Source organism: Myiozetetes cayanensis, unplaced genomic scaffold (assembly GCF_022539395.1).
Source record: "Myiozetetes cayanensis isolate MyiCay16 unplaced genomic scaffold, myiCay2020 scf17, whole genome shotgun sequence".
Lineage (NCBI taxonomy): Eukaryota > Metazoa > Chordata > Aves > Passeriformes > Tyrannidae > Myiozetetes > Myiozetetes cayanensis.
This window is the reverse complement of record NW_026087378.1, coordinates 17520160-17546179: the sequence shown is the minus strand read 5'-3', so window position 1 is coordinate 17546179 and position 26020 is coordinate 17520160. Positions and strand designations below refer to the sequence as shown.

The 26020-nt window shown below is 54.5% G+C and overlaps 2 protein-coding genes across 6 annotated transcripts; both read left to right on the top strand.

The window, feature by feature from the left end:
* The first annotated feature begins 2503 nt into the window (after positions 1 to 2503).
* DNAJC18 (DnaJ heat shock protein family (Hsp40) member C18) lies at positions 2504 to 17062 on the top strand. Of its 5 annotated transcripts, XR_007628608.1 has the most exons (9): positions 2504 to 2619; positions 2726 to 2871; positions 4292 to 4477; positions 7293 to 7405; positions 8664 to 8773; positions 10604 to 10776; positions 14286 to 15335; positions 15974 to 16082; positions 16535 to 17062. XR_007628608.1 is itself a non-coding variant. In XM_050312356.1 (7 exons), the coding sequence occupies exons 1-7, from the start codon at positions 2582 to 2584 to the stop codon at positions 14408 to 14410; spliced, it is 891 nt and encodes a 296-aa protein (XP_050168313.1). In that variant the 5' UTR covers positions 2504 to 2581; the 3' UTR covers positions 14411 to 17062. The 5 variants fall into 5 exon arrangements, 1 of the variants encoding a protein (XP_050168313.1); XR_007628606.1 differs by having other exon boundaries at positions 15974 to 17062; XR_007628607.1 differs by having other exon boundaries at positions 14286 to 16082.
* A 4499-nt stretch (positions 17063 to 21561) lies between these two features.
* Positions 21562 to 25920, top strand: PROB1 (proline rich basic protein 1). Its single transcript, XM_050312490.1, has one exon. It carries the CDS (start codon positions 21562 to 21564, stop codon positions 25918 to 25920), a length of 4359 nt encoding a protein of 1452 aa, XP_050168447.1.
* Positions 25921 to 26020: the final 100 nt, after the last annotated feature.

The following is a 26020-nucleotide window of genomic DNA, read 5'->3' as shown; positions in this document are numbered from 1 at the left end:
GGGGTATCTCGTGTATCTTACCACACAAAGGCATCCCAAGGACAGCCCTTCGTTGGGTTCCCCAGGGCAGCCTGAGCTGGTTCACCCCAGCCACACTCACTGAGCACCTTCAGCACAACACTCACATGAGGAGGGTGGGGATGAGCATCCCCAGCATCCACAGGAGAGAAATGATGCCCCTTGGGTATTTCCGGAGGTCTCAGCTGCCTCATTCAGCACAGTAAGGTACTGAGGCACTAACCCTGCACTGCCTCTGCCCATCTTCACCCTGACTCCTGCCTGGAAGCTGCACCAGTTCCACCAATGCAGACCTTGGGAGAATCTTGTCTGTGCAGCAACAGCACAGTGAGACACTGCCTCTTCTAACAGGAGCATCATCCATCAGCCCTGAAGGTGAACTGTGACATTAGGAAGAAAAGGACCTAGCCAAGCACTCCAAACAGGTATTGCTGCACACAGCTGCACACATTCCCTGCACAGTTCAGTGAAACATCGTAACTGAGCCTGATTTAATCTAACAGGATGGATAAGAGATGTTTGCTGGCCTGTGCAGTGTGAGAGGTAGCTGTGCTTTGCAGCTGGAAAGGAAGTGTTCAGCAAAATACATGCAATGTTTTCACAACTCCTGCTAAGAGCCAACACATTTTCTACCTTTAACATCTGCACCAGGGAGCTTGATAAGTTGTTTAATAAATACAGCTTTTCTGGTAACATTCATCAAAAGTGAAATGCCGCCTCCACCAGACTGGTGAATTTGCTTAAGCACAAAGTCCCAGGTGATTCCCAGTAAGGTGAACCCAGAGCTCCGGATCCCAGAGACCTGTGACTCCACGCAGGGAGCACCACAGGGAGATTTTTGGTGAGTATCAAGCTTTAACACATCTCCACAGACCCCTGAGATCCCATGGGATCTCACCACTGCTTAAGTTTTCCTTCCTTTGACCTCCTTCTTCCCACAGACCCTTGAGAATCTTACACAGAGGGTGAGGCCCTGGCACAGATTGCCCAGAGAAGCTGTGGCTGCCCCTGGATCCCTGGAAGTGTCCAAGGCCAGGTTGGATGGGGCTTGGAGCAACCTGAGCTAGTGGAAGGAATCCCTGCAGGTGGGATGAGGGGGAACCAGCAGCAGCATTAGCAGCGATGGAGACAGCTAGGAAATGTCTTCTTTGCTGTGAGGGGCCCAGAATTGACACAGCCCTGGAGGGGCCTCAGCAGGGCCAGCACAGGGACAGTCCCTGCCCTGGTCCTGCTGTCACACCGTGGCTGGCACAGCCCAGGGGCCATCGGCCTCTTGTCCCCCTGGGCTCACCTGGGCTCATGTCCAGCCCTGGCACCAGCACCTCCAGGGCCTTCTCTGCTGGCATCTAAAGCTGTTGGAGTGTCCAAAGGAGGCCACGAGGATGGGGAAGGGTCTGGAGAGACCACACAAGAGCAGCAGAGGGCACTTGGTGTGTTCAGCTGGAGGAGACTGAGGGGAGACCTCCCTGCAGTTCCAACTGCCTGGGCAGGGGCAGAGGAGGGGTAGGACTGGGCTCTGCTCTGGGGGGACCAGGGACAGCCCCCAGGGAATGGCTGGAGCTGTGTCAGGGCAGGCTCAGGGTGGATCTCAGCAAAAGGTTCTTCCCCCAGAGGGTGGTTGGCACTGAACAGGCTCCCCAGGGCAGTGGGCACAGCCCCAAGGCTGCCAGAGCTCCAGGAGGCTTTGGCTGATCCTCTGGGGCACAGGGGGTGACTCTTGGGGCTGGGCCTGTGCAGGGCCAGGGGTTGGACTGGATGATCCTTGTGGGTCCTTTAAACTCAGGACATTCTGTGATCCCGTGGGACTTCAACACAAGTGCTGTGAGGAGAGGCTGAGGGAGCTGGGGTTGTTGAGCCTGGAGAGGAGGAGGCTCAGAGGAGACCTCAGCACTCTCTGCAACTCCCTGACAGGAGGCTGTAGCCAGGTGGGGGTTGGTCTCTTCTCCCAGGAACCAGCAGTAGGACAAGAGGGCTCGGTCTCAAGCTGTGCCAGGGGAGATTTGGGTTGGATATTGGGAAGAAATTTTTTCCAGAGAGTGCTCAGCCATTGGAATGGGCTGCCCAGGGATGGGGTGGAGTCCCCGTCCCTAGAGGTGTTTAAGATGGGTCTGGATGTGGCATCAGTGCCATGGGCTGGGAACCACGGTGGGGTTGGATCAAGGGTTGGACTGGATGATCCCAGAGGTCCTTTCCAACCCGGCTGATTCCATGATCCCATGGTTCTATGATCCCATGACACCCCCAGCGCTCGCAGCACTGTCCCCGCCCGGCACACTCCGTGCCCTGTCCCACACGGGTCCCCCGGCCCGGGGAGCTCTGACGTCACCCCCGCGCCCCTCAGAGCCGCTCTGACGTCACCCCCGCGCCCCTCAGAGCCGCTCGTTACGTCACCCCCGCGCCCCTCAGAGCCGCTCGTGACGTCACCCCCGCGCCCCTCAGAGCCGCTCGTGACGTCACCGCTCCGCCATGACGTCACACCGCCATTCCCAGGGGGGCCGCTCCCGGCAGCCCCCGCGCACAAGATGGCGGCGCGGGGCGGCGGGCGGTGAGGGGGGCGGGCAGGATGACCTACACGGCCGAGCAGCTGGACGGGGTGCGGCGGTGAGCGGGGCCGGGGGGCGGTGAGGGGAGCAGGGCCGGGGGCGGGGAGCGGGCCCGGGGGCGGTGAGGGGAGCAGGCCCCGGGATAACCGTGTGTGGGTCGCCAGGATCAAGCGGTGCCGGGACTACTACGAGATCCTGGGCGTGGGCCGGGACGCCGGCGAGGAGGAGCTGAAGCGCGCGTACCGCAGGCTCGCCCTCAAGTTCCACCCCGACAAGAACCGAGCGCCCGGGGCCACCGAGGCCTTCAAAGGTGAGCGGGCTCCGTGAGGGCCCGGGGGGCTCCGTGAGGGGCCCGGGGGGCTCCATGAGGGGCCCGGGGGCTCCGTGAGGGGCCCGGGGGGCTCCGTGAGGGGCCCGGGGGCTCCGTGAGGGCCGAGCGGCCGCACCCGCAGAGGCCGCGGGTGGCACGGACACACCGGCGGCCCCATAGAACCCCCTGCGGTTCAACAGGGTTTGCATTTTTCGCTGCAAAATACAGCATTTCCATCGGAAACCAAGGGATATGTACTCCAGCTCTCATTCCGAGAACTTCTGAGGGATTTTTCAGTGGCACGAGGTGACAGGCCAAGGGGGAATGGGTTCACACTGACAGAGAGCTGGGTTTGATGGGATATTGGGAAGAAATTGTTCCCTGTGAGGGTGGGCAGGCCCTGGCACAGGTTGCCCAGAGAAGCTGTGGCTGCCCCTGGATCCCTGCAAGTGTCCAAGGCCAGGTTGGACGGGGCTTGGAGCCACCTGGGCTCGTGGAAGGTGTCCCTGCAGTGGGTGGAACAAGGTGATCTTTCAGGTCCCTTCCAACCCAAACCATTCTGTGATTCTGTGACAGGTTCAAAACAAGGCTTGGAGCTGACACTGGCCATGCAGGAGAATGGGGTGTTGTGTAATCAAAAACTGCTCCTTCTCCATAAATTTATATCTGTGCAGACATATAAAATTTAATCCCATATGCTGTGTCTGGACTTTTCAGAAAAACTGCAGTCCTGTGCTGCCACTGTTGCCATCTAAACTCTTACATCCTTTGCCCTTTCCGTGCTGTGTTGCAGCACAGCACGAGGAAAACAAGCGATTCATTCATAACCTGTTAAGGAGCTTCTGAAGGGCTTTTCTTTGTTTATTTGTGTTTGGGTTGTAGTTCACAATGAACTTGTTCTGTCAGAGATCAAAGAGGAAGATGAACCAAACAAATACTTCTGGGTGGTTGGATGTGAAGTGTGAAGTAGATGTGCAGCTTCAGGAGCACCTCTGCCAGCAGGAAAAACTTAGGATATCGCAGTGCATTTTAATGAGTCTCTCCAGTTATTAACTCTGTGTTGCCGGTGTGTGGTATATGGAGGTGCACTTCTATAGCAGGGCTTGGTTTGAGCTGAGAAAATGTTGCATTCTCCCCCAGTTTCTTGGCTGAAGTGGAGACTGAGCTCAGTTTTATGAATATTTCAGCTCTCTCCATGTACTTTAGCACTTCCCTTGGCATCAGTAGCAGCAGGAAGTAGTTTCCATCACAGGTAATTCCAGTGCTGTAACACTTCTTTTACAAAGGCAGTTCCTTTGAAAGTAACTCAGTCTTTGGTCAAGCATGACTTTATGCTTGTTTGGGTTTTTTTTTTTTTGCTACACTGCTTATAGAAGTCCGAGCTCTGGAGATGTAACCCTTGTTTCGATTCCCTCTGCAGCAATAGGCAATGCTTTTGCAGTTCTGAGCAACCCTGAAAAGAGACTGCGATACGATGAGCTGGGGAGCGACCAAGAGCACATCAGCACCGGCCAGGCCAGGCACTACAATTACTACACAGAGTTTGAAGCAGACATCACACCAGAAGAAATATTCAATGTGTTTTTTGGTGGGCACTTTCCTACAGGTCAGTTGTTTGGAAGTGCAATGTGCTGACACTAAACCCAAGGGAACGGCTGGAGCTGTGTCAGGGCAGGCTCAGGTTGGATCTCAGGGAAAGGTTCTTCCCCCAGAGGGTGGTTGGCACTGAACAGGCTCCCCAGGGCAGTGGGCACAGCCCCAAGGCTGCCAGAGCTCCAGGAGGCTTTGGCTGATCCTCTGGGGCACAGGGGGTGACTCTTGGGGCTGGGCCTGTGCAGGGCCAGGGGTTGGACTGGATGATCCTTGTGGTTCCCTCCCAGCTCAGCATATTCTGGGATTCCGTAAACCATACAGGAAGTTCAGCTTCCCTCGGGAGTGCTCATAGAGTTGATTATACATCCGAAAAGAGCAGAAACCTTTATGGTATTGTTTTCTGCTTTTCTTTTATTCCCTCCGTCATCTGAAGCCAGCAGTAGCATGGGAGATGAAATAAGGTGTGAGTGGGAAGGGATCAGAGGTGTCTGAGGTGATGGCTGGATTCAGTCACCTCAGAGGTCTTTTCCAGCCTTAACCATTCCATGATTGGGTTGTACTTGAGGCACTTCCAGGCCAGCGTGGCACAGCTGCTGCAGTTGTGATCTCAGTGCCCTTATAAGCAGGGAAGCTCCTGTGCCTCTCAGGCACATCCTTGTGTGCTGGAATGAAATTCAAGCCTGGGAGCTCAGCAAGTGCTCCCTGCCAGGTTAGACTGTCCATGGATATGCAGGATCCAGTAACACAGCAGTGGAGCTGCACCTGTAGTAGCTCCAGGCACGACTCAGTCCAGCCTTGGCCACGAGATCTGTGGATTAAAAGTAAACCTAAGGTGTGGTGAGCTCAGGGGTGTTCCTGGCAGCGTTTAAGGAATTGCTTTAGCATTCCCATAAACTTTTCCCCTCCCAGGTGTCACACAAGGTGACATACACACCACTTACCACAGCCTGAAGCTACAGATACAGGTAGTTACTTACCAGCTCCCCATAACCTTGGTGTGAGTGGTGCATCTTGCAGCCAAAGGGACCTCAGATTGTTCCCAAATTTGCATCAGTAAATGTGCAAAGTGAGCCAACCCCAGCGTGGTGTAATTCCATCCAGAGTCTGCAAGTTTTCCATTCCTGGCTGTGCAAGGAGTTGCACCTGTGTGTGCCTTTTGTGGAACGTTGCCCTCATGGAATGGGACTGCTTGATAGCGTGGGGGACAGGGATACTTGGAACTGAGGACAGGAAACTGAGGAGCTGCAGGAGGAATTTGGGCACTGGGCAGGGCAGGTTTGTCAGGGAGAGTGGCACGAAGGAGAAAGTGGGAATTTTGAGCCAAATGGCAAAGAACAAGGAAAGAAACATATTTCATAGTATTTGATGTTGGTAGTAAACAATAGTTTCCTCACCAAAAAAGTGTGTGATCTAAATTTATGTACATCTTCCTAATGTAAAAGTAAGTTTTAAGTTATGGAAAATTACTAGTTTAGCAATTTTACAAATAGAGAAAGCCCTCACAGTTTCTATTTAGCAAGAGAATTGCTAGTAAGAGGTAATTGATATAAAGAGAACATTTCTTAAGCTGTTGTAGCACTAAGTAGGACTTGCCTGAGCTGAAGTTCATGCTCGTGTTTGTCTTTTGACACCTTGCTGTTACCAGGCTCTCTGGAAATCCAAATTAGAGGTGTTGCTGTCAACTCATTCGTATGGCATTGGTGGGCAGGTTTATGGCTTTGATTTTACTGTGCAGTTTTCCTCTGTGGATATTCAGGGGGAAAGTATTTAAAGTTAAAATGTTAACTGATAAAACTCGAGGGATAACTCTTTTCTAGGCACCCTGTAAAAGCCATTCTTCTATTCCAATACTTGCTTCTTTTTTCATAGCTTGGTAAAATACTGTCTTTTTTCCAAAAAGAAACTTTCCTCCTTGGAGACAGCCTGGCTTGGATCACTGTTGGAGCTCTGAGGGCACACATGCCGTGGAAAAATCCTTGAACAGGCAGTGGGACAGAGGTTTAACACAACAGCAAAGGTCACCTTCACCCAGGTTTCTTGCAGACTTCTTTAGGAAACTCAAAAAAGGACAGTGGAAGAGTGTAAAATCATGTGACATCTTTCCCAAGGCTTAAAAATAGATTTGCATTTCTGTTGTAATGATAAGCCACAGATTTCCAATTCTCTAACACAAAGACATGCTGAATTTCAAAGGAGGAGAGCAAAGCTATTATTAAGATATTCATATGGTGATAAAATCAGAGTTGGATCTTCAAATTGAAGCAGCACATGCAATTCTTTCCTCATTTTAGAATTTTTAAAAATAAATCAACTGCATTCCATGTGCAAGAAAGGAAATCCTGAATTGTTCTCCTTTTTTTACTCGAAAAGCTATTTTTTTAAAATCTCTTTCCTTATGATAAAATAATTAAGTGAAACCATTAATGGCTTGAAGGTAGAGGAAATAGAAATGAGTAGAAGACCCCATTCAATAATTATGGGAGGCTGTAATTCATGGCCTGAGCCTGGAGAAGCAAATTCATTTTCCTGCCACAACCCTGCAAGTGAATGTGACAAAGCCAGTATTAAAATATGAGATACAGTCATAAAAATTGGAATGTGTCTCTGCAGTTTGATTTAAATTAAGGTGGACTTGGGGCACACTTTACAATTTCTCTGGTAGGCTTTTTGGAAGGACACGTTGTTTTGTCATTTAAATCAGAGGTTGGCTGTGCTTTCTAGCGTGAGGTCTCCCAAATGTAATCAGGCTGTGTGGTATCCACCTGGATAATTAAACAGGAACTGAGGAGTGCAGGTGAGTGCCATGACCTATGACTTTTCTTTTCCAGGAAATATCCATATGTTCTCAAATGTAGCCAGAGATGCACACTATTACCCACGGAGGCACCGCACCGAGAGGGCATGGACGCAGGAGCAGGAGGAGGAAGACAACAGGCCACAGGTAGCCAGGAGGAGGCATCTCCTGGGCTTAGGTATCTCACCAGGCTGAGGGAGACCTGAAGCCAGGACAAACCTTCCCATGCATGAGTGCTCAGTGTTTATTCTCAAGCGCTGCACCCACAGGGGATGTTTTTTATGTGACTAGATTGGCTTTTATTAATCACTATTTCAAAAATACTTTGTATTTATGGATTGTAGGGCTTCCAGTTTCTACCATCCAGGGCTTTGCTGCTGCTGCTGCTTTTTTCAAGCTCTAGTGTTTGGTAATCCAACGGCAATTAGTCCAGATGGGGCCTGGTAATGGGTATGGAAGCACTGGCTTTTGCTGCTTGTCCTCAAGGTGTATTTAAGCCTTCAGTAAATGAGCATCCAGGTGCTGCACAGGCCTCTTCCAGCCCGGGCAGGATGGCTGTGGGATACATTTCTACCAGCTGAGACCTCCAGATGAGACAGGGTGTCTTTTGTTGCCAGTGCACATACACATGTGCCACCTGCCCTGGCAGAATCTCCCTCTGGAGCCTGTCTGTTAACCTCGGGATCATTCTCTAAGGAAGATGAGTTTTCCCTTGTGAGTCTCTTAGTCAGCCTCTGGAAGAAAAGAAACGCATACAGCTGACAGCAGACACAGAGCAAATGAATTCCACCTGCATCAGGAATCCTCGTTGCTGTCTGAGGGCAGAGGGCAAAGCCTGAATAGCTGCTTGGTGTATTTTCCTCCTAGCATTTTAGAGGCCAGTTTAGAAGGAAATCAGAAAGCAGGAAGAAGGATCTGTGTTTTCCCTTTGGTACTTTTTCACTCTTGTTGTGTCTGCATCCTGTCCCAAGTTACAGCACATGTGGTCTCTTAACCCTTTACTGCTCAGCCATTAAATCCAATGCTTGAGCAGAGGTTGAGACCTTTGGAATGGGTGTAGCAAAGTTCAGAGTGCCTGGAAAGCTACAGAACATGGGAATTGCAGTGTGTTCCTGCAGGTTGGATCGTCAGCTGGGCTCTGACAGTGCTGTGGGTGTCTATGGCCTTGTGGAGGAAGGGGTGGAGAAAAGATAATTGAAAGAAAATGGTTTTCAAGAGATTTCTGAGATTATTAATAAAGGGTATTTTGAAACTACAGTGTCATCCTTCTCAAAATCCCAAAATACTTCCTCTTTTTTTCAGTTTATATTGTTGATCTGTGGTAGATTGCCTGGTTTCTGTGAACAGATGTCTCTTTTTCCATCTCTATCTTTCCTTGACTACTAATTCTTGTTGTTCTTTTCAGAATTCTTATTCTGCATTTATCCAGTTGATGCCAGTTTTCATCATCATAGTAGTGTCAGTGATAACCCAGCTGATGGCCACCAACCCTCCCTACAGCTTATTCTACAAGTCGTAAGTGCTTTAGAAACACATTTTTCTGCTCTTGCTGTTTGCAATATGGAGGCAGAAGGAAGTTGGATTTGGTAGCAAAATTCACGTTAATGTACGGCTCTTTCTAGCAAGTGTTATCCATTTGTAAATAGGGAAATACCAAAGTCTGCCCTGACGAGTTCCCCTGAGCTGTGGAGTTACCTGTGGTGAGCTTTGTTGCTGAACAAAGAGAGGCACCAGGCCAGAAACCTTCCTCAGCTGGTGTGAAGTGGTTTTGCACTGTGATACAGGAGGATAAATGTGGGTGTAGATCAGCCTTTGGTCTGCCCGGCCCCCACAATCTGTGGACCACCACTGAGGTTCCTCTGGAAAGCAGTTAAATAGTGAAGCCTGTGGTTTGCAGTATGAATCCAAATCTGCTCTGGAGCATGAATTCCACTGGAAAGTCCACAAATCATTAAAGCCTTGAAATGCCCTGGTTTAATTTCTGTAGAGGAGCAGGACCCTGGGGAGCTGATCAGCTCTGGAAGCAGAAGGACCACACCACCAGAGCTGCTGTCACTGAGTTTGTGAGGCAGAGGAAATACAGTGCTGGGAGGAAGGAATCTCTCTTGTGAAAAAGAGCTCACCTGCACTGGCTCTTACCGAGCCAGAAGTAGGATTAGCAGGTTTTGGGGAACCAGCAGAGAGCTCCAAACACACCCCTTGCTCCCTTCTAGGAGTAAAACTCCTGAGGTCTAGGTCTGTCCCCTCCCTCAGCTGTCAGAGCAGCCCAGCACCCCTCATCGTTCTGCCGCAAGATGTCAGTGTGAGGCCCTCACAGAAGAACAGGAGGGTGGTTGTTTTTTGGGTGTTTTTTTTTTTCCAGGGAGTGTTTTTGCTATCTGCCAGTCCCATGAACTTCCCACGCTTCCCCCACAGCAACTGATCTGCTTTTCTTCACTGCCTCCCCTTCTCCTGCTGATGTGAGATAGGCAGGCCTGAGCCTGGCACACAGGTCATTTCTCTAAATCATAGCCTTAAAAAAACAGCTTACAAACTAGAAGAAATTGTTTCTTTAAAGAGAGTGGACACCTCTGAGACAGTGAGAGAGAAGGAAAAGAGGAGTGCAGGAAGAAGGGGCAAGCAGGATTCCATTGAGTAGAGTGTAACCTTGTGTTTTGGCTGCCTGCCTCTGTGGGCAGTGATTTGAGCAAATGCCTGGGTATCTGTGCTCAAATAAGGAAATTCAGTCTGAGTGGAGTTTGATCCAGTGGCTGTGTCAGAGGGGCTAATTCTTCCCCACTTTGCCTACTGATAATTATAAAACCCTGAAGAAAAGTGTAATTAGAATCTCCCCTGCTAATTTTTAGTTCTACTAAAGGATCCAGAAAATAGGAAAATCCAGAGCCAATTGCATTGTGCCCCAAGTCTTTATAATCTCTACCTTTGTTATCAATCCCCATGGATTTCTGGACTGAGTTTACCAGGAATCCCCAGCAAACAGAAGGAAGTGTGTGGAGAGTTCACAGTTAAAATTTGCTCTGACATTTTGGAAGTGTCTGGAGCAAGCTGTTGGGAACAAACACAATATTCAGAAGGAACAGTGTCAGTTCTTTGTAGGTATTTCCAAACATTAGATATTTTCCTGTGGTTTTAGCACAGGGGTGGATTCTGTTTGTAATGCACAGCTTGCTGTGCCCGAGACTTGTAATTTCCTTACTGGATGGTTGAGGGAGCCATAATCCTGCAGAAATGAACTGTAAAAACATGGCTCTAAATACTGTCCTCTGGAAATGTCAGTGTGGGGAAACAGCTCTTGATTTCTTGAGGGTTGATCTGCTCAGACATCTGGTTTCTCTGTGTCCGCAGGTCCATCGGCCACGTCATTATCAGAGAAACAGAGAACTTGCAGGTGCCTTACTATGTCGATAGAAACTTTGAGAAGAATTATCAAGGAGCAGAACTCCAAGAGCTGGAGAAGACAGTTGAAAAGGATTACATAGACTATATTCAGACCAGCTGCTGGAAGGAGAAACAGCAGAGTAAGTTATTTCTGTCCCAGGTGTGTGCCCGGGACCCGCCAGGGGCTGGGCGGTGGCTGCACCTCACAAGGCACTGCCGGTTTTAGCCTCAGTTTCCAAAGCTCACAACATCTCAACCTTGCACTGCTTTGAGGTGTCTCACATCTGCTCTTTCTTTGCTTTTCTTGAGATCTGTCAAAATACATTCTAAGTGATGTTGAGAGATGAGTGGAAAGTAGATGTCACCGTTTGAGACTTTTTTTTTTCCACTCAGTTTTTATGCTCGAATAACCTTTAGTGATGATGTTTTCAACACTGAACCCACCACATTTATCTAGCCCTGACAGATTGTTAGGCTAGAAAAGATCTTGAGACATCACCTATTCCATGTTTCCTTTGTTGGAGCAGACTGGCTCCAGGAGAAGTTTCTCCGGCTTCCCCGGCAGAGCCTGTAGCCTGTCCAGGTGCTCTTGGCTCGCTTGAGTGGGCTCTGTTCCTGGTATCAGTTTCCAGAGCTGTCCTTCCGTGCTCAGTTTGTGTGTTATTTGCATTTTCTATCTTTAGATGAGTTTGAGATCATGTTTTTCACCACAGTCAAAGTCTTTTAAAAACAATAATTGAGTGCAGGAAGGGAGAACACAGATGTGAGCATTTGAAATCGTTATTCTCAATCAGCCATGAGTCACTCAGTGATGTGAATAAAGGCATGTGAACCCTATATTTTAAGGCATTTTACCCCCATATTGCATTACTTAACTATTAATTACTGCTGATCTGGTTCATTGAAAACAGAGCAAATCCCTACTTCTTTGGGAAAAACAAAAATAAAATTACAAGGAGTAGCTGATGTTGGGATGTTGTGACAGATTTTTTTTCAGCTAAAAACCTCGTCACCTTTACATGAGTAAACACAAAGTGCTGCTGTGTACAAAGGAAACTGGAACAAGTTGTGTCTGTGACAGTGTTCAATAGCAAACTGCTTTCACACACTGGTGGGGCTTTCTAAATTACTCTCTGTAAAACAGTCTTCAGCACACTGCTGAAAAGTGCCTTTGCACTTGTTTTCAGTTTCTTTACCAGTTGCATCGTTATGGAAACACAGTTTGTCTAAACAAGACTTGTTTAACCCTACAGGAGAGGTAACGGTAGTGTTGTTGACTCCAGACTCTTAACAGGTTTCTCATGGGAAGGCTTGTTTTGGTTTAAAACTTAAAAGTTACCAATTCTGCTTTGAAGAGAAATAAACAGACATAGGCTCTGAAGTTAAAAAGGAAAAGAACCCATAATACAAGACCACAAAATCCTGAATTTTTTTGTGTGCTCAACTTGTGGCCTTTGAGCATTTGCAGCTGGCAGGAGCAACTCTAAGTTTAATTTTCTGTTAATACCCATAAATATAGGCTTGCTACAGGGAGAGAGCTTTTCTTGGACAGAAATCCTTTTAATTAATGTTGTGCAACTGAAAGTTGTCTCTCTCTTGTAGACCTGGAGCTAGGGAGAGCCAAGCCCCAAAATAAGGGCAAGGTTTGGGAGTCTTAAGAGAGACCAGTTGTCAGAGAGGGGGAGATGATCCAGCAGAGAATGCCAAGTGCCTGCCAAGCCCTGCTCCTCCAGAGCTCTGTACACTTAGAGATTGTATTAGTCACCCATCTGCAAATACATTTACAGTGTCCACGATTAGCAGGAGCCTGAGGGCACCACTGTAATTAAAACTAAGCATTTTCAGTGATTCCATTTAATCCAGTGAGCAGGTAAGGGGCACAGCTGAGGTTGGGCTCACTTTGTAAAAATAAACTGTGAATAGAGTGTGGAGTGCTGGGGAAAAGCTCTGGAGATGTTGAGGCAGTTCGTAGTCAGCTGTTGCTCCACAGCATTGGTCTCTTAATCCTTGTTGAAGTGTTTGACTTGGTGTGATCAGCTTTTTGTCAGTTGAATGTCTATTAATAGTGCATTTGTTGTGTTTACTGAGGGTGCATTTCTCCTTAGTGCCAGCAAAATGGACAGAGATGAGTTACTCAGGAACAGTTTGGTTTTAAAGTCCTTGGTTTTATGACTTGGAAAGTGCTACCTGGTGTTCATCAACCTGAAGGAAAACTTTAAAAGTAACAGGTTGGTATTTTGTTCAGCCAGTTGCTTTTATAGTGCTGCAGTAAACAGGACTCCCCTTCTCAGCAGAGCAGTGTGTGAAAGTTGTGTGTGCTCTAATTTGGGTCTTCTGAAACCTCTGGCACAGTTAGGTACAAAAAGCACATCCCAGGTTTTTACAGGAATGTTTCAGCTGGGATAGCACAGTTGTAGAGTGAGGCTCCAAAGAGCTCCAGGTCACAAAGAGGCAACTGAACACAGAGAGAATCAGGATATGTGTCACAGAATCATGGGATGGTTTGGCTTGGAAGGGACCTTAAAGCTTACCCAGTCCCACCCCTGCCATGGCAGGGACACCTTCCACCAGTCCAGGTGGCTCCAAGCCCCATCCAACCTGGCCTGGAACACTTCCAGGGATCCAGGGGCAGCCCCAGCTTCTCTGGGCAACCTGTGCCAGGGCCTCCCCACCCTCACAGCCAAGAATTTCTTCCCAATATCCAGTATAAACGCAGCCAAAATTCAGTATTCTAGGATGTCCTTAAAGAGAAAAGTTCAAAGGAACAACTCTGTAGAGGATTGAAACCCACAAGGAGAAGATGTGATGGAATAAACCCTGTCAAAAGTGCAGGGAATAATTTTTCCCAATTGGATAAGTGGAAATTGAGATTCTCCACTGCACAATTCCAGGGACTCTGGACTCAGAGACAATTACCCGAGTCTGGTTTTGCTGGAGGCTTGTCAAGGCTGTGTGCCCAGCACTGCCTGAGTGGCATTTGGGTTATAAACCTGTCAATGGGTTCCTACTCTAAAATGAACTGTTCATGCCTGACAGTTTGTGAAGCTTTTCAGTAAGCGGGTGGAGGGTTAAATGGCTTTAAATTTCAGGGACGGGGACACAGGACGTAAGGCATGAAAGGACCTATTGAAGTTCTTTCCACTCTGAATAATTTTGTGAAATGAGGGACTTGTGAGGTGTGTAAAAGCTCTTTGAAAAATTGAGTGTCATCAGGTAGCCTGTGCTTACGGAAAGGTTGACCTTTTCAGAAGTAAATTACTGCTGTTCTCCTCAGTGCATCTAATCCTGCAGCTAAATTATTCTTCAGGGAGAAAGCTATATTAAGATTTCCTTAACTAATCAGCAAAAGAAACTTCTCTGAATTACTGGGGGGAAATAATTTAAACAATGGGATTATTTCAGTTTAATGTTGCTTTTGAGAAGAAGGGGAACAAATATGCAAAGGACATTTGAGATTGTCAATGAAAGGGCACAGAGGCCTTTCAGACAAGTCCCTCGGGTAACTCTTCACCTCCTTGGATTCAATACCCAGCAAAATTAGAATTAACAAGTGCCACAAGGATAACAAAGCACTGAGAAACAGTTCTTAAAAGGAGGCTCACGGCTTCATCCTAATACATCTTTTTTTTTTTTTTTTTCCATCTTTCAGAGTCTGACTTGTCCAATTTGGCCAAGCTCTACAGAGATGAGAGGTTAAAACAGAAAGCAGAATCCCTGAAACTTGAGCACTGTGAGAAGCTCTCCAGTCTGATTGGGATGCACAAAGGGGGCTGAGCAGGATGCACACCTTCCATAGTTTTATTTATTGCTGTTTTAAGTTATGTTTTTATTTTCCTTTGTATAAAAAGGGAAGGAGTCTTTTGTAAGGAGTGGATATTGGAGTCCTTCTGCACGTAGTGCAGAGAAGGGCCAGCACGAGCTGCAGAGCTGCTGTTTGCTGTAATATATCCTGTACATTAGATTCAGTTCCAGGGACCAGTGGCACTTTGTACCTTCATTCGAGGGAGATGCTCTTAGTTGGGAACCCCTCTGCGTCGGTGGTTTGTGTGCCATCCAAACTGTGTGTGTTTCCCAGGAGAGCAGGCTTGGCTTTCCCTGTTTCCTGTGGAGCTGCAGTGCAGTGGATCCCGTGGACAGTGTTGTGCACAGTGCTGGGTGTAGTTCCAGTGTCCTGTGCAGGGCAGGAGGGACAGGTACGTGCCCCAGGTGAGCACCTGAGCTCTCTCCAGCTCTGCCTCTTCCAAGGGACTGGACCCTGTGCTGCTCCAAGGGGTCCGTGCCTGCCCTGCTCCGTGTGACACCACCACGACCCAGAAGATGGGAGCGTGAACTGCACCAATTGCAGTGGCTGCAAAACTGTAAGGAAAGAAGCACCATGTTGATTTTCTCATCTGTTTTCAGTGGCATATTTTGAAGCTGGCTGTTCCATTCTGACTCGGATCTGCACACTCTTCTCCAGCTGCTCCAGGGGCCCTGCTTTTCCTGGTACAGTTCTCATGTAGCATATTTTGACTCTGCTGAGCAGTTATGAATGTTCCACTGTAGACATCAGTATTGCAAAGAAAAAGATCCATGTGGTAGTGTCCTGTTTTTTCTTGATCCTCCTTTCCAAAGTCAGGCCTTGAGGAGCAGGTTGAGGCTGGTTGTACCCGTGAGCAACAGAGACCAGTGTTACTGCAGCTGAGCTCCAGTTTCTCTGGTGGGTGCCACGGGTGTGTGCCAGGCATGGAATGACCTGTTCTTCCAGGGTGGGGGGCTGGGGGCAGCCAGGGCACAGCACTGCTCCCCTCTGACCTTGGAATGGGTGTCAGCGAGACCTGAGCAAGGCTCTGGGGTGGCCCCATTCCTAAAACCTGCTACAGGATGCACAGATGGCTTTGCCTGAAACCTAGGGAGCAAAGTGCTCCAAAGTTTGGGAAATGCCAGGATTAAACCTGTCTTTAAAGCTTAGACTTCAGGTGTCAATGTGCCTGGTGGAGCAGTGTTGTCCACGTGCTCTGCTGAGGGGCCCTGGGGGCTGGGACTTGGACTGGCACTGTGGGTACCACAGAGTGTCCCCTCCGTGTCCCTGTCCTGTTAACACAGCAGGGGGAGGTTGGGCAGCAAACAAGTTTGGAGGAAAAGAAGCTTTTCTGGGGCCTGCACTGGAATTTGGGGTTTCTGTCAGGGATTTGAGGCTTGGTGCTCCTGCACACGAGCCAGACACATTCCAGATGTGATGAGAACATTCCAAGTAAGGCAATAGTGCTACTGTGGGGTGGTGGTGTGTCAAAAATGGGAAAAACCCAACAAAGTAACTCTTTAAATTACGTATTAACATTTGTATCCTGTTTGTAGGAAACCTCACAGGAGCAGGTGGGAAAGTTGAGCTGTTTGTTGGGCACCTGGGCTGGGAAGAGCACCAGTGCAAAGGGCATTTTGAGTGGGTTGGTGCCAGCCTGCAAAGGTTCGTTATTCCAGGATGGTGGCTGGATTGATTATTAAGGGTTGATTATTCCAGAATGGGGGCTGGATTGATTATTAAGGGTTGATTATTCCAGAATGGGGGCTGGATTGATTATTAAGGGTTGATTATTCCAGGATGGTGGCTGGATTGATTATTAAAGGTTGATTATTCCAGGATGGGGGCTGGCAGAGCAGGCAGTCTTAGTTCTGGTATTTCCCACCTTTCAGCATGAGTGTGTACAGAAAGCAAAATTAATGTTGCTTTTTATCTATTAAATAGCTTGTAGAATATATTAGACATCTGTTCAAGTGGTTGGACCTGGTTCTAGGGTTGGTATCTTCCCAGACCTTCCTGTGGGAGTCCCAGGGCTATAGAGGGATACAGGTGGGGAGACCAAACAAGGGACTTCCCTGGACCTGCCGTGTCCTGATGGAGCTTGAACTCATACACAGCATTTTGCACTGGAACCAGATCACACCGTTCCATCCAGAGATCTCCAAGGACTTGATGGAGTTGGGGACCTCCTGTGGGAAGCACAGTCATACAGAGTCTTCTCTGGAATTAGGAAGGGGGCTGGAATGGAGCAGGAGGTGAGACTGGGAGGTAAAATAATTTCCCAAAGCAATAAGAGTTGTTTGTTCATAGCGGGGGTGTCAGGTGCTGTGTGTGCTGGGAGGGGTGTGTGGCTCGGGGTGTCTGTGACAAACGGGACAAGCCGTGTCTGTACAGCACAGGCATCCTGCTCCACAGGGAAAAGGAGAGTCCTCGCTGGAGCCTTTGGGTGGAAATGTATCCCTGCCCTTCTCCAGAGGTGCTCGGGCTCCGTGTTTCTGGGTCAGAGTAAGAGAGGGAAAGGTGTTCCTGAGTAGGAGGGTGGCTCGGAGCGGGGGTGCCCCTGTTCCCCGGGAACACCGAGCACTGGGAAATGCTCTGTGTGTGTGGATGTATTTGGAGTTTTTAAATTAAAGACGTGACATCTCTGCCTGTGCGTGCCGTGGTCTGGAAGGAGGGGCAGTGGGAGTGTCCCGGGCGGGATGGCGGGGCCGGGCCCGGCGCTGGGGGAGCGGGGTGCGGGACGTGGCGGCGGGCGGGGAGACCCTGGGGCTGCCGCGGGACCGGGACAGGGCCGAGATTGGGATCGGGATCGGGATCGGGACCGGCCCCATCGCTGTCCCTGTCCTAGCAGCGGGAGGGGCGGGGCTTGTTCGGACTCCGCCTTCGGGGCGGGGTCTCTTCGGGTCACGCCCCTTCCCCGGTCGGCACGTGGTGCTGGGACCCTGTGGGAATGGGAATGGGAGAGGGGTAGCGGGGCAGGGGGCTGGGAGTGGGATAGGGGGCTGGGAACAGGACAGGGCGCTGGGAGAAGAGCAAGCGGAGCAGAGCAGGAGTCTGGGAGTGGGGCTCGCGGCTGGAAACGGGGCTGGGAGCGGGGCAGTGGGGAGCAGGGCCAGGGGATGGGATTAGAGCTGCCTGTCAAAGCCCTGCCGTGGCACCTCCTGGTTACAGGACCCTCCTGCCCTGCTGTAGCCCAGCCTGGGCCCGCACTCCGGGCCGGGGCACTCTGGCACACAGCCCTGGCGCCTGCCCGGGCAGCACCCCGTACCTCGCAGGGCAGCCCCGTGACATCCCCACCCGGGGGGGAGTTGGAAGGGTCCCTTTGAGCTGTTCATGCCTGCCCCGGGCTCACACAGCAATCCCGAGCTCTGCCAGGGCTGCCCGCGTGTTCCAGCTGCCCAGATCCCAACTGAGCTCCAGGGGTGGCTCTGAAAGCCAATCTGAGCCCGTGTTTCCTGCTCCTCCGGAATTGCAAAAAGTAGCTCCACCGTGGGAGAGGCACATCCTGCTTTGGGCAGCTCCCAGCAGCTTCATCCTCCTCCTCCTCCTCGCTGCCTCTGTGCCGAGCGCGCCAGCGCGAAGGTGAGTGAGCACACACCGAGCTGGCACCAAATCCAGGTTAATAAGCAAATGTAGTGGTGAGCTGCAGGCAGGATCACGCTGGCTTAAACATAAATCAGTATTTAATTAGCAAGGCTGGCTCAGCCTGGTCCACCCGCTGTTCTGTAACGTGTTTGTGCCCGAGGCTCCCACGCACATCCCGACCTCCTCTGGGTTCTGGAAGGTTTATCTGCAACCTCTGACCCTAAACCAGTTGGATCTCAGTTGGCAAGAGGACCCCAGGGTCTCCATGCCCTCCTCTCTTTGCTGTTTGCAAATCAGGAGCCACACCGAGGGCAGGGAGGAATCCCAGGACCAGGAGGAGGAGACGCTGGAGTGTGGCCCTTGCCCAGGAGTTCCTGCAGCCTCAGGCAGAGAGGTGGGACTGCCCGGCCCATTCCCACTGTGCTCCCACAGCACACCCAGACGGGTTGTTCAGGGCAAAACTGGGATCACCACCCTTTCAGGGAAGAATTTCTTCCCAGTATCCCATCTAACCCTGCCTCTGGCAGTTTGAAGCCATTCCCCCTTGTCCTGGCACTCCAAGCCCTTGTCCCAAGTCCCTCTCCAGCTCTCTTGGAGCCCCTTTAGGAACTTGAAGGGGCTCTCAGGTCCCCCCAGAGCCTTTTCCTCTCCAGGCTGAGCAATCCCAGCTGTCCCAGCCTTTCCTCCAAGCAGAGCTGCTCCATCCTCTGCCCATCTTGGTGCCTCCTCTGGACTCTCTGCAGCAGCTCCATGTCCTTGCTGTGCTGTTCCCCAGGGCTGGAGCAGCTCTGCAGGGGGGTCTCCCCTGAGGGGCAGAGGGGCAGAATCCCCCCTGCCCTGCTGCCCACGCTGGGGGATCAGCCCAGGGCACAGGGGGTTCTGGGCTGGGTCATGTCCAGCCTCTCCCCCACCAGCCCCCCAGGGGTGCTCCATCTGCTCATCCCCAGCCTGGACTGATCCCAGGGGTTGCCCCAATCCAGGTGCAGCACCAGCACTTGGTCTTGTTAAAGATGCTGGGAGAAGCCCACTGAGCTGACAGTCCTTGCTGCAGCCCAGCCCTGCATCCTCATGGGGCTGGAGCAGGGGGTGTGCAGGTCATTCCCCTCCCCAGCACTGCCAGGAAGCGGATGGATGGATGAATGGATGGATGGATGGGTGGATGGATGGGTGGATGGATGGGTGGATGGACAGTGGGTGTCCAGCACAGCTCCCGGTGCTGTTGTGTCACTTGTCACAGCTGTGGGCACTGTGTTCAGTCTGGGTTTGGCAGGACCTGGGTGTCAGAGGTGCAGCAGCAAAGACTGTACTGAGTGTGGGGGCTGGAGTGAGGCTGGGAGAGCTGGGGGTGTTCACCTGGAGAAGAGAAGGCTCTGGGGAGACCTGAGAGCCCCTTTCAGTGCCTAAAGGGGCTCCAAAAGAGCTGGAGAGGGACTGGGGACAAGGGCCTGGACAATGGGGAATGACTTCCCATTGCCAGAGGGCAGGGTTAGGTGGGACACTGGGAAGAAATTGTTCCCTGTGAGGGTGGGCAGGCCCTGGCACAGGTTGCCCAGAGAAGCTGTGGCTGCCCCTGGATCCCTGGAAGTGTCCAAGGCCAGGTTGGACAGGGCTTGGAGCAACCTGGGCTAGTGGAAGGTGTCCCTGCCCATGGCAGAGGGGTGGAAGGAGATGATCTTTCAGGTCCCTTCCAACCCAAACCAGTCTCTGATTGTGTGACTCTGTGAAAGGTTTGCAGCAGTTCCGTGAGTCATTGCCCTAAATCTGCCTCTCAGCATTGCCAGGACAGCACGACCTGCAGGCAGCAGCACAAGGACCTTTCCCTTTGTGCCTGAGGGGATCCTCCTCCTGAGTTCATTATTTTACCTTATCCAGAGCTTCCCCAACTCCCACAGCCATCCCTGTGCCTTCTCTGCCTCCTCCTCACCCCCAGCATTGATACCCAGATGGACCAAAGGCATCGGTGAGACACCCCGGGAGGCTCAGGGGGACACCAGTGGGCTGGACAAACCTCCCTTTCCCACCAGCTACTGGTGGCACTGGGATTCTGGGTACAACCCTCGGCAGAGGAGGGAGAATGAAGGAGCATCCTGCTGGGATCTGGAGCAGCTGGGGATTAAGGGGTCAGCTCAACTGGAGGGGAACCACATCCCCCGCTGTGCTGTGGGTCTGGACATCCCCTGGCACTGCAAATCCAGCAGTGGGCAGGGGCTGCCTGCACGTCCCCAGGGCTGGAGCCAGCGGTGACCCAGCTATAGAATCAATATTCCATAGAATCATGGAATCATTTAGGTTGGAAAAGCCCACTAAGACCATCAAGTCCAACCACTCCCTCAACACTGCCAAGGCCACCCCTAACCCTGTCCCCAAGTGCCACATCTACATGTCTTTTAAGTCCCTCTGGGGATGGGGGACTCCACCACTGTCCAGGGAGCCTGTGCTAGTGCCTGACCACCCTTTCTGTGAAGAAAGGGTGGGATTTAGGGATTTGGGAATTTGAAATCACACACACTCTATTGCCCAAGGCCACCGTGCCAGTGAGTGCTGCCCATGGCAAGGTACCCTCTGCTCCCCATGGGTACAAATGCCACCTGCAAACCCAGCCCAGCTCAGCAGTGAAGGGTTAAGCACCAACCCAGCTCTCTGGGAAGCTTTTCTCGCCTCCTTCTCCTTGCCAAGGTTTAAATTTAGTCCCTGCATGAACCCAGAGGACTTGGGCATCAGGTTGCTCTGGGGCTGGCAGCACTGGGGAGCACCTGCTACTGCTGCTTCACAGCAAAAATCCCCACAAAAACTGGGACTGGGCTCCACCAGCAGCGATTTGGGCCAGGAAGCTGCAGAGACCCTCGTGCCACACCAACCACCTCAGCTGCTGGTTTTGGGTCTCCCCAAAAAAGACACATGGTAGCGGTCCATCGGTCAGCTCCTGTGAGTCCCAGGGGTACTCTGTGCCCGGGGTCATCCCAAGCGTTGAGTTTGTTCCTGGCCGCTTGGATTAAATCTGAGGGAGCCACTGCTCGGGGCAGGATGGGGTTTGGGGAACCCACAGCATGGGGACACGCCATCCCTGTGGCAAGGTGGGCAGAGGGGCTGGGAAATGAGCCATGAGGGGGCAGAGCTGCAGCTTTGGGACTCTGCTGTGCCCTCAGCACCGGGGATGGGGCGTCCCCAGAGGGGTCTGCCAGCTCCGGAGCAGCTCAGCTCGTTCCATGGGATCACACGCCCGGGGACCCGTATGGGGTGTAGGGATGCCCTGGGACCTCGCCTGGGGTTTTGGGGAGCAGCGTGGCAGGGTGAGGGGGTAGGGGTGGTGCTGGCGGCCCCCCGGCAAGTCCCCGAGGCCGGGGGCGGCCGCGGCATCCCTGCAATGCGCTTGGCATCGGCTCGCCCGGCTGGCGCTCGCTGAGTCCATGTGATCGAGGGGCTGCTCTGCCCCGCCGGGTCCAGCCGCCGGCACGGCGGGCGAGCCAGAAGGACGAGCCAGCGGCCCCGGCGGAGCGGCCCCAGCACCCAGGAGGGTCCCCCGGCCCCGGCTGGCTCCGCCGGGGCCCCCCCTGCCGTGATGCCCCGCGGGAAGAGGGACCCCGTGCTGCTGTCCCCCGCCGAGCTGCCCGGCCCCGACGGCGACGGTCCCCGCTCGGGGGGGCACGGCCGGCCGGCCGCGGAGGAGGAGGAGGAGGAGGAGGGAAACCTCCCCGGGTTGCCCCGCGACGACCTCGCCAAGAGCATGTCGGGCTCCTCCGTGTCCTCCTACCACTCCGCGCTGTGCTCGGACGGCACGGAGATCTTCAAGGACTGCCTGGAGTATCTGGACGAGGAGGGGCCGCCCCCCCGGGCTGCCCCGGAGCGCTGGGCTCCGGCGGGGGCCCCAGGCGATCCCCCGCCCGGCCCCCTCGCCCGCCCGCAGCAGGCTCAGCTGTCCGGCCCGGCTAAGAATAGCCCAGCGCCGGGGCAGGGGGGCAGGATGGGTCCCCGCGGAAGGGACCGGCAGCCCGGGACGGCCGCGGCGGCGGGCGGGGAGCCGGCGGTGCCCCGACAGCCCGGGGGGATGCTCGGCGGGGCGCCCAGCGACTCGGACGAGCTGGACGGCGAGGTGCAGGCGCTGACGGCCAGGGCTTTCCGCAGCCTCTCGGGGCTCCCCGCCGCCCGCCTCGACATGTGCAGCTCCCACACCTCGTCCAGCCTCTCCAACTCGCTGTCGGAGGACGGCGGGCGCCCGCGGCGGTGGCCGGCGGCCCCCGGGGAGCCCCGGGGCGCAGGGACAGCCCTCCACGGCAGGGTGGGATGGCCTTTCCCCGCCGCCGTGGACGGGGAGCTGCTGGGGAAGGAGCAGTTCGAGTGCGTGGACGTGGAGCTGGAGAGCGGAGAGGCCAGGAAAGGCCACGGCAAGAAGAGGACGGTGCCCAAGCGCCAGATCCTGCTGAAGAGGAAGGAGAGGAAGGAGACGGGTTTTGGTCCCCGGGGGGACGGCCCGGCGCCCCAGCCCCAGCCCCCTGCCAGGAAGGAGCCCCCCAGCAAGGGTAGGGCCATCGGCGACGACTTCAGGCTCAACTACCAGCAGTTCATGAAGACGGCCTCCCTGGACACCGGCACCGACAGGACCAGGGCGGCCTCGTGCCTCGTGAAAAACGTCTTGGCCAAGAAGATGCAGTACGAGCAACGCATCAAGATGGAGCAGAAGGGGCTGCGGGGCAGCTCCACCTCCTCGGGGCCGTCCTCCGCCGGCACCGACCTGCTGGGGGATGGTCTGGAGGGCAAGTCCAGCTCACTGTCGCGCTCAGACTGCAGCTTCTCGGCCGAGGACCTGCGGGGCGGTGGGATGCCCGTGTCCGTGGGGGACACCACCACCACCCATCCCACCAAGGGGGTGGTGCTGAGCGAAGCCACCAGGGAGACTGTCTGCAACCTGAGGAAGACCTTCAATGAGCTTAACCAGAGGATGAAGTACCAGGAGGTGCTGGAGGGCCGCTGGCTGCCCAGCGCCAGGGAGGAACCGACGTCGGAGAGGATCTGCTACCAGCGAGCCCGCGCCTTGTTCGAAGGCCAGCCCGGGGTGGGGAAGGTGCTGGATGTCGCCCCCAGATTTGGGAGAGCACCAAAGCCGTGGCCCAGCTTGAAGGAGCGAGCCATCGGCCCCATCCACTCCCAAGCCCTCCCCTTCAAGGCCGACAGCCGGGCACTCCCCACCACGGCACCACGACGTCACTTCGCCCCCCGGGCACAGGAGCTGAGGAAGCTGCCGCAGAGCCGGCCGGAGGAGAAGCCACCGGCAGCGCCCCGCCGGCCACCCAGCCCTGGCATCCCGGCACCCCGGCGGTCCCCGCCGGCCATCCCCCCCAAGCCAGAGGAGAAGGGGAAGGGGCGCGTCCCGCAGCCCCGAGACGTGCGCAAGCTGGTGAAGAGCAGCTACAGCCTCAGCTTCGGGACTGCCAGCGCACCCCGTGGCACTGCGGCACCGGCGAGGAACGCGGACCCGCTGCCGGCCGCCCCGCTGGTCATCCACTGCACCTCCGTGTGCCGCCGGGAGCCCGCGGCCGAGCCGGCCGGGGAGGAGGTGCCGGCAGCCCCCGGCCGAGAGCCAGCCCCAGTGTGCGCCGAGGGGCCCGCAAAGCCCCCCTCGGGGGGCAGCCAGCCCTCGCCCAGCCACAGCTCCCCCATCAACATCACGAGGGTCCAGGCCACACGCAGGGAAGCAGCCGCCGTGGAGGAGCCGCCGGCGTCCCCCCCGCGCCGGGAGCGGAGCGAGCTCAGGGTGCCACCGCGGGCGCCGCTGGCCGAGGGGATGCCACATGTGGAGACCCACCTGCACGTCCTGGTGGGTCGGCCGTCCCCAGTGGCCAGGGAGGGCTCCCCGGCCCAGAGCAGCGCCGTGCTGCGGACAGAGAAGACCCTTCTCCTCCCTCCATCGCCACCCAGTCCCGTGAAGGAGGGACGCAGCCCTGGTGGCACTGGAGGGCCCCACATGGCCAAGGGGTGCGAGGTGACAGGGCAGTGGCTTGGGGGCAGCGACAGCGGGGACCCCCGGGCAGGACCCCCGGCCGGCGGCAGCGCCCACCCCCGGCCTGCGGAACCGGTCGCGAGGAGCGTGGCGGAGCCACGGGCCAGCGAGCACAGGCAGGAGCCGCCGGGCAGCCGGAGGGTGTCAGTGGGCAGCGGTAGCTCTGCTGGTGGCACCGGCCCCTCTGCCTCGCTCCGAGCCGGGGAGAGAGGTGAAGGTGCCCCCAGGCAGCTACCAGAGTGGAGGGAGCCCTGGGAGCTCTCACCACAGTGGCCGGGAGCCACAGAGCCACACCCTCCTGCGGCCCCCGCTGACAACTCCAACTACTTGGCAATGCCTGAGAGAGCCCCCAAACCCTTGCCAGTGCCAAAACTGCCCTCAGTCCCCTACCCAGGCAATGCATCCTTTGGGACCCCCTTGGTCCCCAGCCCAGCCAACACATCCTTTGGGACTCCCTTGGTTCCCAACCCAGGCAGTGCATCCTTTGGGACCCCCTTAGTCTCCAGCCCAGCCAGCACATCTTTTGGGCCCCCCTTGGTTCCCAACCTGTCCAGTGCATCCTTTGGGACCTCCATGGTCACCAACGTGACTAATTCATCCTTTGGCTACCCATCTGCCTCCAGCCTGGCCAGCACATCATTTGGGACTCCCTTGGTCTCCAACCACAACAATAAGTCTTTTGGGACCCCTTTGGTTCCCAACCTGGCCAGCACATCCTTTGGGAACTCCTTGGTCTCCAATCCAACCAGTGTATCCATTGGGTCCCCCTCTTTCCCCAGTCCATCCAGTGTATCCTTTGGGTCTCCCATGGTCCCCAATCCATCCAGCATGTCTTTTGGGTCCCCACTGGTCCACAATGCACCCAATGTATCCTTTGGGAACCCCTTGGTGCCCAATCCATCCAGTGTATCCTTTGGGAACCCCTTGGTGCCCAATCCATCCAGTGTAATCTTTGGGAACCCCTTGGTGCCCAATCCATCCAGTGCATCCTTTGGGAACCCCTTGGTGCCCAATCCATCCAGTGCATCCTTTGGGAACCCCTTGGTGCCCAATCCATCCAGTGCATCCTTTGGGAACCCCTTGGTCCCCAACCCCCCCAGTTCATCCTTTGGATCCTCCTTGGTCACCAACCCAGTCCCAGCCTCCCTTGGACATCCATCAGTCTCCAGCATCTCCAGCTCTTTCTTTGGATCCCCTCTGGTCCCCAGCTCAGCCAGTGCTCCACTGGGACCGGGGCTGTATCCCCTGGCTGGTGGGGAAGCACCCTGGAGTAAACCCAGCCCTGAGCCCCCCCTGGCCCGGCCCCCTGAAGGCCCAGCCAGTTCTGAGCCCCCAGCCCAGCCCCACCTGGAGGATGGTCCCCACTTCCTAAGGAGGACTGACATTGCCTCCCCGAGTGGCAGGAGCAGGCAGAGCCCCCCCAAGGCCCTGGCCGCCCCCCCGCCCCCGCAGCGGAGGATGCTGGTCGATCCCAGCAGCGGCAAATGCTACTTCGTGGAGCCTCCGCGGCAGCCGCAGATGAAAACACTCTACGACCCCGAGACCGGGCAGTACCTCGAGGTGCTCGTCCCGCCGGTGGCATCTCACACCGGCCTCTACCAGGCACCTTTCAACCCCCTGGTCATGGCCCCGGGAGTCTACGGCCCATCCTACACACCCTACAGTGGCTTCCCGGGGCTCCCGGCGCCGCCCCCACCCTCCGCCCCCTCCCCACCACACCCCGACCTGCCGGCTGCCGACAACCCCGGCCTGGCAGGGACCCCCAGCTCCGCTCCCAAGAGCGAGGGACTTCTGCTACGGGGGGCCGACTGTGGGTACCTGGAGAGCCTGTACTACATCCCCACGGGGATGCGCGCCAGCCCCAGCCCCGCCCAGCCCCCTGCCCCCACCAGCCCCGAGAAGGGACCCCAGCTCCGGATGTGACGAGAGGCACCCTCCTGGAATGTCCCTTCCCGTGGCCAGGCTTTAGTCCCATAGTCAGCATCACCCCTGGCACGGTAGAGCCCCTGCCCACGGCTGAGTG

Coding starts and splice junctions, on each gene's coding strand:
- DNAJC18 (XM_050312356.1), top strand. CDS start 2,582: ATGACCTACACGGCCGAGCAGCTGGACGGGGTGCGGCG. Junction 4,478..7,292: donor TGGTGGGCACTTTCCTACAG/GTCAGTTGTTTG, acceptor TTTCTTTTCCAG/GAAATATCCATATGTTCTCA. Junction 10,777..14,285: donor CTGGAAGGAGAAACAGCAGA/GTAAGTTATTTC, acceptor TCCATCTTTCAG/AGTCTGACTTGTCCAATTTG.
- PROB1 (XM_050312490.1), top strand. CDS start 21,562: ATGCCCCGCGGGAAGAGGGACCCCGTGCTGCTGTCCCCCGCCGAGCTG.